The sequence below is a fragment of the Rhinolophus ferrumequinum genome, chromosome 18 (assembly GCF_004115265.2).
Source record: "Rhinolophus ferrumequinum isolate MPI-CBG mRhiFer1 chromosome 18, mRhiFer1_v1.p, whole genome shotgun sequence".
Classification (NCBI taxonomy): Eukaryota; Metazoa; Chordata; class Mammalia; order Chiroptera; family Rhinolophidae; genus Rhinolophus; species Rhinolophus ferrumequinum.
The window spans coordinates 38,389,624-38,405,022 of NC_046301.1; the positions used below are offsets into that span (position 1 = coordinate 38,389,624).

Sequence of the window (15,399 nt, forward strand, 5' to 3'; positions counted from 1 at the left end):
AAAAGCTGTTGGAAGCATCCAGGCATGGGTACCTGACCTTGGTCATGGGGCTGATACCAGAACAACTCTCTGGCATGGATTGGGGTCATCTTTAGCTCACCTTCTGAGGTCTGTCCATTCACAACAGTGATCAGCCCCCTAGAGGAGTTCTCAGTTCTGAACTCCTGGGCAGAAGAGCTGAGCATTAACTTCAAGAAAGATGCAGCAAAAGAGTTGAGGGTGCCTAGGACTTGGAATCAGATGGGAGCTCAAACTGTATCCTGTCCTCTTTAGTAGCTGTGTGACTTTAGGTTGGTTACTTACCCTCTCTCAGCCCATGGCTCAATACCATTAATTCCAATAAAAATATTGTTCCTCTTGCAGAATCTATTCATTCACCAACTACTTATTGAGTAAGCTCTGCTGTGGATCCTTGAGCTGGGGTAATTGGATGTGAGGATTAAGTAACAGTAAACGACTGTGTCCTGCAAACTGCCATTTCATTAACAAGGTGGCCAAGGGTCCAGAATATGCCTTGTCAGAGTGGAGAGATGTGCAAGTTTTATTGGCAACAAGAAGGTGAGTAATACTTGCACCTTCCCCCTGGCCATTCAGCATCAGCAAAGGGATCCCCAGACCCAAATTTTGACAGCACTCAGGAAAATGGGGAAAGCAAGAGGTGTAATCACAACTTGGAAACTTGCTGAAGGGGCTCCTCTTGCACCCACATAAGAAGTATTGCTTTAGGAGTCCCAGTGAGAGGATCCAGATTAAAGTGAGTCATGGCTAGCTCTGCCCAGCCCTGCCTGTCTGATTGACTGACAGGGAAACGGTTGGATGGAAACATGTTTTTCCAAAAGAGGTCTTGGGGGGAAAGAATTTAAAAGCTCAGGACACAAGAGGATCACAGCCAAAATCTCTAGCCACAGAGGCACTGCTGGTTAGAAACTGCAAGAATCCAGGGGTGTGCCTTTTTAAGAAGACGGATCAATAAGCAGTGGGACAAACTGGGCACCCTGGACGGAAAGGTTTATTTATGGGCATGCAGGACAGTGTGTGTGTGTGTGTGTGTGTGTGTGTGTGTGTGTGTGTGTGTGTGTGTGTGTTTGTATGTGTTACAAACCTATTACAGTGTCTTGGGGGGAGTGTGTTGAATGCAAAGGGAATAACCAGGGCTTTGGAATCAGATCCCTCTTTTGTTCAAATCTTACTCTGTTACTTCCTTGTTGGGTGCTGCTGGATGTAGGCGCTTGCAACATCACTTACTGCCACCTGCTGGTCACCGTGCAGTCTTTAGAGATTCTCATCTCTCCTCAACCCTCATACTCAGGATACACACAAAGGAAGTTACACAGCCACTCCCCCTCTTCTTTCTAATTCCTAGTTCTCTGTTGTGTCTGCCTTTCGAATTGGACCACCTCCTTCCAGCAAATACAAGTATCAGATTGGAAATCATTATGACTGCATTAAGAGCAAGTCAATAAAAAGAAAAACAGTATCTACGTGAGTATACCACAAAGATGGCATCAGGAAAGCAACAGTTCTTAGCTCTGTTCATCGATGAGTTAAGTCCCTGGACTCGAGGCATCTAGAAGGAAAAAGGTTTATTTCTTTTTAGCTTAGAAATAGTAAACTGGAGACAAAAGGCAGAGAGGGAATATTTATATTTGAGGGGGGCTTGACCTCTAGAGTAGAATTTCCACAGCTGCTCATTAAACATATTTTCACTCTCACCCTGTTCTCCAAGATCATTCAGTTGTTGAGGGAGAGTGTAGATATAAAACTTTACTGAATTGAAATTTACACAAGTGGTAGACTAGGCTTCCCTAGATCAGTCACAATAGCTGAACCTCCAATAGATTAGAAAGCCCAGCCAAGGTCAACAGAGACACCCTAGCTGACCCGTAGCTGACGACAGACCCATGAGGAGATCAGCAGAGATCAGAACACTTCCCAAGTATACAAACCCTTTCAAATATAAAGGAATTGTATTAAACCATTTGCTTTTAGGATGGTTTGTTATATAAAATTAGCTAACTGATAGAATAATCAAAGTGAACTGAACTGAGGGAACTGACAATAATCTATTACTTCTTACTTTTGGCATTTGTACTGATATTTGAAGACAGTACAAATATCACAGATATTCACAATCATTCTGTTATTCAAATTTATTTCAAATATAACTGTATAAAAGTGACTCCATTGAGGTTCCCTTCCATGTAGTCCAGAGAGGGTAGAAGGGCATGCATGTTTCTACAGGAAAATATATAATTCTTATTGACATGACTGGGCATAATTTTAATTCCTGTGTGATTTAACCTTTGATGATGAAGATTGAAGATATTCCTGAATATAAAGGAGACATATAATGGATGACGTACATATTGTTCATTCATTGCCTCTTGGGTGTTTATGAAGAAATTTAGAAAAGGGGAGATATTTCATTTAAATATTTGAAACATCACTAGGAAGAGTGATATTTGTAGGCAGCACCCTGGAAGTTTTCAAGCAGAAACCAGAAGATACTTCAATACAAAAAATAAAATAAAGCACTCCAAGTAATTCTTCACTCCAATGAATAAGGACTTTTACACATGGACATAGCATTTCACACTTCAATGTGTAGATCTGCATCTCAAAAAACATATTTGCATAGTAATACAATGTATGACTATTTTTGCTTCATCATATTTAAGGTCATCTCTGACTCTAACCGTTCAGGCCTATTTATTAAAATTTATATTTCCATATAGAATCTTCTTGGAAACATGTATCTGATAGTCAATTTATGCCGGTGACTATGAGAGGCATGTGGACACACAGCTGGATAAGAGACTGTAAAGTACAGAACCAGGGGACCAGCTATAAACATACTAACACATTAAAGTCTACATTATCGGGAAGAGCTGTAAAGGTAGTGCTGTAGAATATAATAATGAACACGTAAGTAAAACTGCGGTCTCAGATTTTCCTCTACAATAAAATTATGTAAATGACCTTAGTGGCCAATTATAGCATAGCCCATAGGAGTAGTACGATGCAGGACTATTCTTTCAGTAAAATAATAGAAAAAGTACTTGGAATGATACATGTCATAAGAGAATAAATTATGATTAAAAAATTCACGTTAACCCATGAACTAAATAAGAATTTCCTAATATTTATGATCCAAGTACTGGAATAATTTCTGTCAGAACTTCGGGCTCTGAGGCTTTGAACTCTGCATTCATGGGCATTTCTTCAGTCTAGTACAAGATATGATCAAAAAATACAGAGACTGTTTAAATTAAAAAAAAAACATTACAGTAAAAGACACATTGCCATTAACCACCCTCAAAATACTCCCCCTCGCTTCGAACACATTATCCCATTGTTCTTGCCACTTTCTGAAGCAGTTCTGGAAGTCCTCTTTTGTGAGTGTCTTTAATTGCACTGTTGTGGCTACCTCGATTTCCTGAATCGATTCAAAACATTTATTTTTCATGGTCATTTTGACTTTGGTGAAGAGCCAGAAGTCGCATGGTGCCAGATCCTCTGAATAAGGTAGATGAAGACACATCGTAATGTTTTTATGTGCCAGAAATTGCTGCACCAGAAGCAATGTGTGACATGGAACCTTTCCATTGTGATCACAAAATACAGTGAACGCTGCTGCCGAGTGCCACCCAAAGGGAAGGCAGCAGGGATCTTCAATACGGGAGCTATGTGTCAAACCTTAGGAACAATGTGTGACAAGTTTCAACTTGTTTGGTGTAGTCAGTTGGGTGTGAACTATGGTTGAGAAAAGGGGAGTTTTAAAATGTGCAGTAAATCATCCCCCATCATGACAATGCTCCATGTCACACATCACTTCTGATATACGGCAATTTTTGTCAAATAAAAACATTATGGTGTGTTCTCATCCACCTTATTCACTGGATCTGGCACTGTGTGACTTCTGGCTCTTCCCCAAAGTTAAAATGATTGAGGACATAGAGGCAGGAACAACAGCGCAACTGAAGACACTCATGAAAGAGGATTTTGAGAACAGCTTCAGAAAGTGGCAAAACTGATGGGTAAGTACTTTTGAAGTGAAGGTGAGTATTTTGTGGGGAATTAATGGCAATGTGTCTTTAGTTTACTATAATAATTTTTTAAATTTATCATATTGTTTGATCACAGTTGGCATAGTTGGCCTTAGAAAAGCTTATATACCAGAGAATCTTTTCAGAGCCCCTTTTATGTCTTTGTTCCTGAGACTGTAGACGAAGGGGTTCAGCATGGGTGTGACCACAGTGTACATCACCGAGGCTGTTGCACTTGAGTGTGAGCTGTGGCTCACAGCAGAGCTGAGGTACACTCCTAGACCTGTACAATAAAATAAGGAGACAACCGAGAGGTGAGATGCACAGGTAGAAAATGCTTTATACTTCCCCAGAGCTGATGACATTCTACGTATGGAGGAAACTATCCTATAGTAAGAGTAAATGATCCCAGCCAGGGGACCACCACCAAGCAGCCCGACTAAGAAATACATCACCATTATGTTAAGAAAATTGTCGGAACATGCAAGCTGTACCATCTGATTGAGTTCACAGAAAAACTGGGGGATTTCCAAGTCTGTACAGAAGGACAGTTGCAATGCCATTAAGCTTTCTACCAAGGAATTCAGGACACACATGATCCAGGACACCAGAACCAGAAGTCCACAGAGCCGGGGATGCATGATGACCGTGTAGTGCAGGGGGTGACAGATGGCCACAAAGCGGTCATAGGCCATCACAGTCAGGAGGAAGTCATCCAACACTCCAAAGAGTAGGAAAAAGTACATCTGTGTGATGCAGCCTTCATAGGTTATGACTTTGCTCTGTGTCTCGATGTTCACCAGCATCTTAGGGATGGTGGTGGAGGTGAAACAGATGTCCACAAAGGACAGGTTGGCCAGGAAGAAGTACATGGGCGTGTGGAGGTGGGAGTCTGAGCTGATGGCCAGGATGATGAGCAGGTTTCCGAACACAGTGATCAGGTACATGGAGAGGAAAAGCCCAAAGATGAGGGGCTGCAGGTCTGGCTCCTCTGAAAGTCCCAGGAGAACAAATTCTGAAATTCGTGTACCATTGCCTGGTTCCATGAGGTAGAGGTGACTACCAGAAAATAGAAAAAAGTAAATAACTAATTTTTACATAAGCAGCATTAGTAACTGAAAATAAATGCTATGTTTATATTTTATAATCAAGAAAATAATTTTCATATTTTGTGTATGGTTTGGTCCCATTCTGGCACCTCTAGTGCCATTTCTCATTAGAATTTCCTTTTGTACCATCAACCTGCTCTTAAAAACTAATGTGCACCTATTGTTTTAATGAGAATATCTTTCATGCATTTGTGAATTTATACTAAATATAGACCATGTCCCAAGCCCTGTTCATAGTATGAGATGGTGAAAAACAAGTTTCTAAAATCTAATAATGGAGAAAGGATATCATCAAATAAAAATAATATGTCTTTGTTCCTGAGACTGTAGACGAAGGGACAGTCTTTTTTGGTGCTATAAAAAAAGGAACTCACATATAACTGAAAAAGTGGAGAGAGCATGTTATTTTTTTTTATAGAGTTCAGCCAAGACCTGCCAACAGGTGACACTTTAGCAGACACCTCAAAGAATACTAAGCAGGAAACACAATTTAATCTGGGGAAGTGTTTGCCTGAAGAAACAGCCAGTGCAAAAGCCCTGAGGAATATGGTTGTTTTAGAAAATCAAGTTTCAAAATGAGCCAGTTTGTCAAGGACAAGGCAGAGAGGAATGGGAGATGGTGTCAGAGAATGTTAAGGAAGGAACAAGATGGCCTGACTGTTGCTGTTGAAACTTCTAGTCACAGGGAGTCCCTGGTCCACACTATGTACAACTTGCACCTAATTAATCTGGTTGCAATGGCACCTAGTGAGTTGAAAAGGATCTCCTCCTTAGTACCATCTCTCAATAGAGTTCAGGACCTTGTATCAAAAACCACCTTGGAATATATGATACCAGATACCCCTGCTCCAAGGACAGCTCTCAGTTCACAAGACACACACACACACACACACACACACGCACACACAAAGAGCATACTATGGCCTCCTCATCTGTGTTATTTTCATGTCATTCTCACTCCCTCCCACACTATTTAGGCTATGAGTAGATACACCTCAAGCTGTCTAAATCAAGTATCTTCTCCAAAAAAATTTGAAATGATACCTAGATATTCCTATTATAAGTCGCCCATGGAAAAATAAGCTTAGGGTTCCATATTCATACGTCCATTGTCACCTGTATTTAAGGAAACATAAACAATATGTTAAATAAACGTAGAGCAAGACAGAGGAAAGAATGGACATGAGGAAGAAAGAAGATCTTATAAGCTCAGATGGTCCCTGAGAGACGATGAGGAAGAAAAATCTTCATTGGATTCAGGTGACATTCCAACCCTGATTACACCCCACCTTGAAGCCATGCAAAAATAATTAAGGAGAAAAAATAAATAAATGTTTTCAAAGGACAAAAGTAGTAATAAATATATGGTGTGAAACATCTTACAGATTGAATACCCCAAGTGAAAACTGGCCCAAACAACAAAGGTTGGTTATCTTTAATATCAAGCAGTAGAAGACTGCTTTTATCTGTGCCTATTCTCTAATTATTTGACCAGTTGGTTTTTAGTGGTGGGTAGCAGATAAGGCAAGCAACTTTTTCACTTCTGTTTTGTGGGATCTTTTCTTTGTTTTTCTTGGACTTTGGGTTTTTATCTCATTTTTGACCAATCTAGTGGGCACAGTTTAATTCTCGTTCTGGTTTTCATCCAACATGCAAAAGCCAGACCATACTCTATAAAATCCTGCTCACACCATGACAATTTCATCCTTTTACACTACCTTTCTTCATATGATTTAAGCCTAAGCGCATTATGTCATGCAAACATTTATTTCGCTACACTCTGACTTCACCTTCGTAATGCAAGATCAAAACAAGCAAGGATTCACTTACTTTCTTCACTTTTGTGTTTTCACAAATGTATGTGAATATATGTGCACTTGTGTATGAACACATTTAAGTAAATACAAAGTTATGAAACAAAACGGATGTCAGGGGGAATAAAACCAGGTTAAAGAGAGTGATTTCAAAGAAAATTGCAAAGAGAATAAAAAATTAAAAGAAATAAGACATAAAACAGCACTAGTTTAATGATATCATCACGGTGGTAATTAAATTGGCAAAGGCATAGACATAGAACTAATATATAATGTTCCTAGAAATTATGGCACAGAGCAGATGCTCAGTAATTGTTTGTTGAATGAATCAGGAATTAGGTCTCAGTATATAAGCACATTTAAAACATGGTAAGGTTGCATTTCAATATATTCAGAAAAATTGGAGTATTGAATAAAACCTGGAAAAATAAATATTGACCTGGAAGAAAATGACATTGATTCGTACCTCGGTCATATTACAAAAAATCACAGGGTTGCCTACTCAGTGACTACTTAGTAACCAATTCTTTTTAGGTGAACAGATGGAAAACTCCTTATTAACACCTTTGGGTGGGCCAAACCATTTTAAAAAGGTGACAAACAGAGGTAAAAAGATAGACCTATTTAACTAAATAAAATTTAAGACATTTTTATAGCCAAAATATCTCCCAAAAGTCAATTGAGAAGCAATCATTTAAAAAAAATATTTGAAAGGCTTATAATGAAAGAATAATAAGAAATATAATATATGGGCATATAATAGTGGTCAAAATGGCAATCAAACATATAAATCTTTGATCAAATTGAGGAATAGTTTAGAAACCAAAAAATTTATTTCACAGAAAATTTCACACCTGTCATCTGGGAAAATAACTTAAAGAACTGTCTCATTGATTGGGGGTGGAACTTTTAAACAGGTAGCAAAGGAGTACTTTTTCTGGGAGTTCTCTAAAGTGTAAAAAATGTTGGGAAAACAATCTGAAGACAGCCATAAATACTGAAAGTAAATATATTCTTTAACTCGGGCTTTCTCAGTCTCTGCACTGTTGACATTCTGGGACAGATCACTGTCTGTGGTGTGGTCTCTCCTGCACATTGTAGGGTGTTTAGAGCATCCCTGGACCCTACTGACACCTCCCATGTGACAGTCAAAAAGGACTCCAAACATTGTTCATTGTCAACTGTGGAAACAATATTGCCTCTGGTAGAGAACCAGAGTTTTCACATAATAATCACAAAATGTTTCTATAATTGTTATTAGGTTGGTGCAAATGTAATTGCAGTTTTTGCATTGTTGTAATTTGCCATTTGATGTTGAAATACATTCTTAAGTAAATGTGGCTACGTTATACATCACTTTAATGCACATTTCTTGCTTTATGTTTTTTGCTAATGACTTATTACCTGCTGTTTATTTTGTATTTATTTTAGACTATGGAAATGATGTTAGACAAAAAGCAAATTCGAGTGATTTTCTTATTCGAGTTCAAAATGGGTCGTAAGCAGAAGATACAACTTGCAACATCAACAATACATTTGACCCAGGAACTGCTAACGAACATACAGCGCAGTGGTGGTTCAAGAAGTTTTGCAAAGGAGACAAGAGCCTTGAAGATGAGGAGAGTAGTGGCAGGACATTGGAAGCTGACAACGACCAACTGAGAGCAATCTTGAAGCTGATCCTCTTACAACTACATGAGAAGTTGCCAAAGAACTCAACGTCAACCATTCTATAGTCATTGGGCATTTGAAGCAAATTGGAAAGGTGAAAAATCTCGATAAATGGGTGCCTCATGAGCTGACCAAAAATCAAAAAAATCATCGTTTTGAAGTGTTGTCTTCTCTTATTCTACACAACAACAACGAATCATTTCTCAATCTGATTGTGACGTGTGACGAAAAGTGGATTTCATACAATAATCCAGCCACTGAGAAGAAACTCCAAAGCACTTCCCAAAGCCAAACTTGCACCAGAAAAAAGTCATGGTCACTGTTTGGTGGTCTACTGCCGGTCTGATTCACTATAGCTTTCTGAATCCCAGTGAAACCATTATATCTGAGAAGTATACTCACAAAATTGATGAGATGCACTGAAAACTGTAATGCCTGCAGTCAGCACTGGTCAACAGAAAGAACCCAATTCTTATGCACAACAATGCCCGGCCACACGTTGCACAACCAACATTTCAAAAGTTGAACAAATTGAGCTATGAAATTTGCATCATCCACCATATTCACCTGACCTCTCGCCAACCGACTACCACTTCTTCAAGCACCTTGACAACTTTATGCAGGGAAAATGCTTCCACAACCAGCAGAATGCCAAAAATGCTTTCCAAGAGTTCGCCAAATCCCGAAGCACGGATTTTTACACTACAGGAATAAACAAACTTATTTCTGTTGACAAAAATGTGTTGATTGTAATGGTTCCTATTTTGATTAATAAAGATGTGCTTCAAACTAGTTATAATGATTTAAAATTCATCGTCCAAAACTGCAGTTATTTTTGCACCAACCTACATATCATAACAATGTGTTGAGAAAGTATATGTAAGGCTTCCATAGTGTGACTAGCACAACCACCCCATGAATTATTATGTAGACATGGAAACAATAAATCAGCATCACCCTACCTGATTGGAAGAGAGATCATGAGGTATTATTGAGTAAGAAGGAAGAGTGGACACATCAGAAAAAAGACTGCACTAACACATAAGAGCATTTCTGATGTGCACAGGATGCTATGCACGCATATGTATAAAAGCATAGGGATATGGATGTGTGCATAACATAGGAAGAGAAGTTTTAAAAGAGATTAAGAACTTATGGAATAAATATCATCAGTAGGAAAGAAATTACTTTTAAATATAGTGGTTAAAAAACAATTGTATGAAACAAAATTAAGTGAGAATCAAATTAGATATATAGAGACATAAAGTAACACTAACTTAATAATATTAACAGGGGTCACTAATTCCAGATTAAATTTCGATACAGTGGAAATAAAAGAAGAGCTTTTAAAAGCGAGGAGGAAGCAGTACCTAAGTTATCATTTCTTCCTTTATAAAGATATATGGATGCAAATATGCTTATCAAAGGTAAAGGTGATCTTTTGTCAAATACAAAAAAGAATGCCTTACAGAGGATGGTAGAAAATGATGCAACTTTTGTAAATAAATATAATCACAAAAGGCTAAAAGGAACAATGAGGAATAACAGACATATGAAAGCAAGTTGGCCAAATTAGACAATCTGGAAGAAATGGATAAATTTCTAGAAGCATACACTCTTCCAAGACTAAATCAAGAAGAAACAGAAATTCTGAACACACAGATCACTACCAAAAAAATTGAATAAGTAATCAACAAGTTCCAAACAAACAAAAGTCCTGGACCAGATGGTTTCATAGGTGAATTTTACAAAAATTCAAAACAGAATTAAAACCTATTCTCCTTAAACTACTCTAAAAAATTCAGGAGGGAAGTCTCCCAAGCACATTTTAGGAGGCCACTATAACTCTGATCCCAAAACCAGACAAAGACACTACCAAAAAAAAAAAACAAAAAACAAAAAAAAACTACAGGCCAATATCCCTAATAACAGATGCAAATATCCTCAACAAAATACTAGCAAACTGGATTCAGCAATACATTTAAAAGATCATGCACCACGATCAAGTGGGATTCATCTCTGGTATGCAATGTTGGTTCAATATCCACAAATCAATTAATGTGATACATCACATTAACAAATCGGCATATCAATAGATGCAGAAAAAGTATTTGACAAAATCCAGCAGCCATTAATGATAAAAACTCTTAGCAAAGTGGGAATAGAGGGATCGTGTCACAACATAATAAAGGCCATATATGATAAACGCACAGCTAACATCATACTCAATGGGGAAAGGCTAAAACCTTTCCCCTTAAAATCAGGAACAAGACAAGTTTGCTGCTTTCACCACTTTTATTCAACATAATTCTGGAAGTTCTAGCCACAGCAATCAGACAAGAAAAAGAAATAATAGGCATCAATATTGGAAAGGAGGAAGTAAAATTGTCATTATATGAAAACAACATGATACAATACATATAGAACCCCAAAGACTCCATGAAAAAACTATTAGAACTGATAAATGAATTTAGTAGGGTAGCAGGATACAAAATTAATATTCAGAAATTAGTTGCATTTGTATACATGAATAATAAACTATCAGAAAGAGAAATCAAGAAAACAATCCCATTTGCAATTGCTTCATAAACAATAAAATACTTAGGAATAAATTTAACCAAAGAAGTAAAAGACTGTATTCAGAAAATTATAAGACACTGAAAAGAGAAATCAAAGAAGATACAAGTAAATGGAAAAACATAGCATGCTCATGGATGAAAGAATTAATATAGTTAAAATGTCCATACTACCTAAGGCATATATAGATTCAACATAATTCCTATCAAACTACCAATGACATTTTTCTCAGAAATTGAACATATAATCCTAAAATTTATATGGAACCACAAAAGACCCCGAATAGCCACAGCCATCTTGAAAAATAAGAACAAAGTAAAAGGTATCATGATACCTGACATCAAATCATACTACAAGGCAATAGTAATCAAAAGAGCATGGTACTAGTATAAAAACAGACACATAGATCAATGGAACAGAATAGAGAGCCTAGACATAAATCCATTCCTATGTGGTCATTTAATCTATGACAATGGAAGTAAGAATTTACATTGGAGTAAAGACCACCCAAATCAATGCTGCTGGGAAAACAGGACTGACACGTGCAAAAAAATGAAACTGGACCACCTCCTTATGCCATATACACAAACAAATTCAAAATGGATTAAAGACTTAAATGTAAGACCCGAAACCATAAAACTCCTAGGAGAAAGTATAGGGAGTAAATTAGCATACATTTCCCTGAGTAATATTTTTACTGATCTATCCCCTTGGGCAAGAAAAGTAAAAGAAGTAATAAACATTATATCAAACTAAAAAGGTTTTTTTGCACAGCAAAGGAAACCATCAATAAAACAAAAAGGGATCCTACTGAAACGGAGAAGATATTTGTCAATGATACATCTGATAAGGGGTTAATATCCAAAATTTATAAAACACTTATTCAACTCAACACCCAAAAAACAAAACCCAATTAAAAAATGGACAGAGGATATGAAGAGACATTTCTCTAAAGAGGACATACAGATGGCCAACAGACATATGAAAAAATGCTTAGCCTCACTCATCATCAGAGAAATGCAAATAAAAACCACGAGATACCACCTCACTCAGATCAGAATGGCTAGCATCAATAAATCCACAAACAAGTGTTGGCGAGGATGTGGAGAAAAGGGAACCCTTGTGCACTGTTGGTGGGATTGCAGGTTGGTGCAGCTACTATGGAAAACAGTATGGATGTTCCTCGAAAAATTAAAAATACAACTACCTTATGACCCAGCAATTCCACTCATGGGTATTTATCCAAAGAAATCCAAAACACTAATTCAAAAAAATACATGCACCCCTATGTTTATTGCAGCACTATTCACAATAGCCAATGATGGAAACAACCAAAATGCCCATCGGTAGACAACTCAAATAAGAAACTGTGGTACATTTATACAATGGAGCATTACTCGGCTATAAAAAAGAATGAAATCTTACCATTTGCAACGATATGAATGGAGCTAGAGACCATTATGCTAAGTGAAATCAGTCAGACAGAGAAAGACAAACACCATATTATCTAACTTATATGTAGAATCTACAGGACTGAATAAATGAGCAAAGTAAACAGAAATAGTCTCAGAGATATAGAGAAAAAACTTATGATTGCTGATGGAAAGGGGATGGGGATGAGCGAGTAGGGAAGGGGATTAGAAAGCACAAAATAGTTATACAATATTGCCACGGGGATATGAAAGACAGTTTGGGGAATATAATCGATAATGTTGTAAAGATTTTGTAGGGTGTTAGATGGGCACATGTCTTATTAGGGAGACCACTTCAGGGATGGTGTAGATGCCTGACCACTGCTCTGTACACCTGAAGCCGAAGCTGAATAATATTGTATGTCAACTATAATTTTATATATACATAATACATATCATATATATACATATATATATATATGATATATATTATACATGGAGTAACAGGATAAAGAGTTCAGCATAGGGAGTAGAGTCAAAGGAATTGTAATAGATATGTATGATGTCAGTGGGGCAGTAGATTGGAGAAGGGGGTTGTCACTTTGTGGAAGGTGAAATGTCTGGCTATTGCATTGTTTTGTGCACCTGAAACAAACAAAAAAAGAAGACAATTTGGCAATATTACAAAGGGTGATTTACTAGCACTAAGTGTACAGGAAAACATTCACTTTCATTTTGGTTTATAGCAAAGATTCACAAGGCAAAATATAAAAGTAACTGCTGAATTCTTACAGATAGAAGAGTGAAAAAAAATGGAGAAGATACAGTATGATTGAGTGACAGATTTGAGCTTACACTATTAGTAAATACAATTCCCCACATATACATGCATAAAGAACTCAATGACAAAAAGTGAAGTTGAGGAAAGAAATTTCAATTTCTTGTTTACAGGAATGCAGTCAAAAACAGGAATGAAAATATATGTTGATGGAAGGAGAACTGACTCTGGGTGGTGAGTGGTAAGCACACAATGTAATATATAGATGATGTATTATAGAATTGTATATTTGAAAACTGTATAATTTTACTAACCAATTTCACTTTAACACATTTAATAAATATTACAAAACAGGAATAAAAAACACTCTGTCCCCACATACAAATGTAAACACTTGTACAGACAATTTACAATAGAGAAAACAAATAAATAACTAACCCACAACTATATTCAGATCACAGGTAATGAAATAATTGTAAAGTTAAGCTATTCAGCTTACCTCTATTTATCTATCAATTACATTCTTTTTGCAATAATTAAAGATGAAATGATGCCATTTGTGACAACTGGATGGATCTTGAGATTACTATCCTAAGCGAAATAGTCAGACAGAAAAAGTCGAAAACCATATGATTTAACTGATATGTGGTATATAAAACTGAAAATAGCAAAGGAACAAGACAAATGAGGAAGCAAAAACTCATAGACACAGACAATAGTTTAGTGGTTACCAGAGGTAAGGAGCGAGGGGCGTGGTACATGACTGTAAAAGGGATCAAATATATGGTGATATAGGAGAATTAACTTTGGGTGGTGAACACACAATGTGATACATAGATGATATATTATAGAATCGTACACCAGAAACCTATGTAACTTTACTAACAATTGTCATCCCAATTAACTTTAATTAAAAATAAATAAATAAATAAATTCTTTTTCATGTGAATAACCAGAGTAAAAGAAGATACAATGAAATGCATGTCTTATGAGGTACTGTTGCAATGTAATATTTGCAAGCAATATATTGGATCTAGATGTTTCTCATCAATATGGAAACGAGGTCAAAGATACACCATTATAAAAATAAAAATGAACTGCCCTCATTTCCCAGAGTACTGCTCCACTCCTAATGCTCGATTTCCTCCATTTAACTGCAAAACTCATTGTATATGTTCTACTTTTACTTGAAATACTTTATGCCTCCCGTTGCCATGTCTAACAGGGTTCCATCAGTTAATCATCAACAATTACCCAGGTGTTGCTGAGTTCAATGTTCACTTCCTCTTTTTAGCATCATAAATAAATAATTAATTCATTAACCAGGCTAGCAAACAACCACGGAGATCTCTAGGCTCTGGGCTAGGCTGGTGGCTGTCAAGTGACCTCAGATAAATGTGCTTGGCTTTGATTCTCTCTGACTCTTTCCTGCAATACCTACTGGACTTTCAGACTCACCTGATTGGGAACTCTGAGGGGAAGGTTTCTGTGTGATGGTTGATGATGGCGTCTGAAGCCCTCTCCCCACACAAGACAGTAGCAAGGAGTCAAGCATTGGTCTCCTAGACAAACTTAGGACTCCATAAGCAACAACCCGGTCCCATAGAGCCCAGAGTCACACCTGCTGAGAGACTGGGGATGAGGAGATATTTACAGCTCCCTATACTGCTCATTAGGTACATTTCCATCTTGTTACTCCACCTTCTATGTACATGATTTCCCTGTGGGTCTGGACAGAAGGGAAAGTTTCCCCGGGGATTCTATGTGCCCAAAAGACCAGCTTAGAAGTCAAGTGAATCCTGTTTTTATTATAATAGTTCTTCCTCATCAAGTCTGCTGGCTCCCAGAGGACCAAGCTCCCAGCACCTTATCCCAAACCTGACCTAAAAGTTTTTCTAAATTTAAGACTCAGGAGCCAGTCTGGATTAGAAACCTCGAATCTCCAAAATATTAAGTTCTGGTGGAGATATAGCCCTTGATATCTAGAGATAA

At 37.3% G+C, this 15,399-nt stretch overlaps 1 protein-coding gene across 1 annotated transcript; it reads right to left on the minus strand.

Moving 5' to 3' along the window:
- Positions 1 to 4,041: 4,041 nt before the first annotated feature.
- LOC117037723 (olfactory receptor 7A17) lies at positions 4,042 to 6,267 on the minus strand. The gene is made up of 2 exons (XM_033134077.1): positions 6,200 to 6,267; positions 4,042 to 5,105 (listed from the first exon to the last, which is right to left on the minus strand). The coding sequence occupies exon 2, from the start codon at positions 5,090 to 5,092 to the stop codon at positions 4,169 to 4,171; it is 924 nt and encodes a 307-aa protein (XP_032989968.1). The 5' UTR covers positions 5,093 to 5,105; positions 6,200 to 6,267; the 3' UTR covers positions 4,042 to 4,168.
- Positions 6,268 to 15,399: the final 9,132 nt, after the last annotated feature.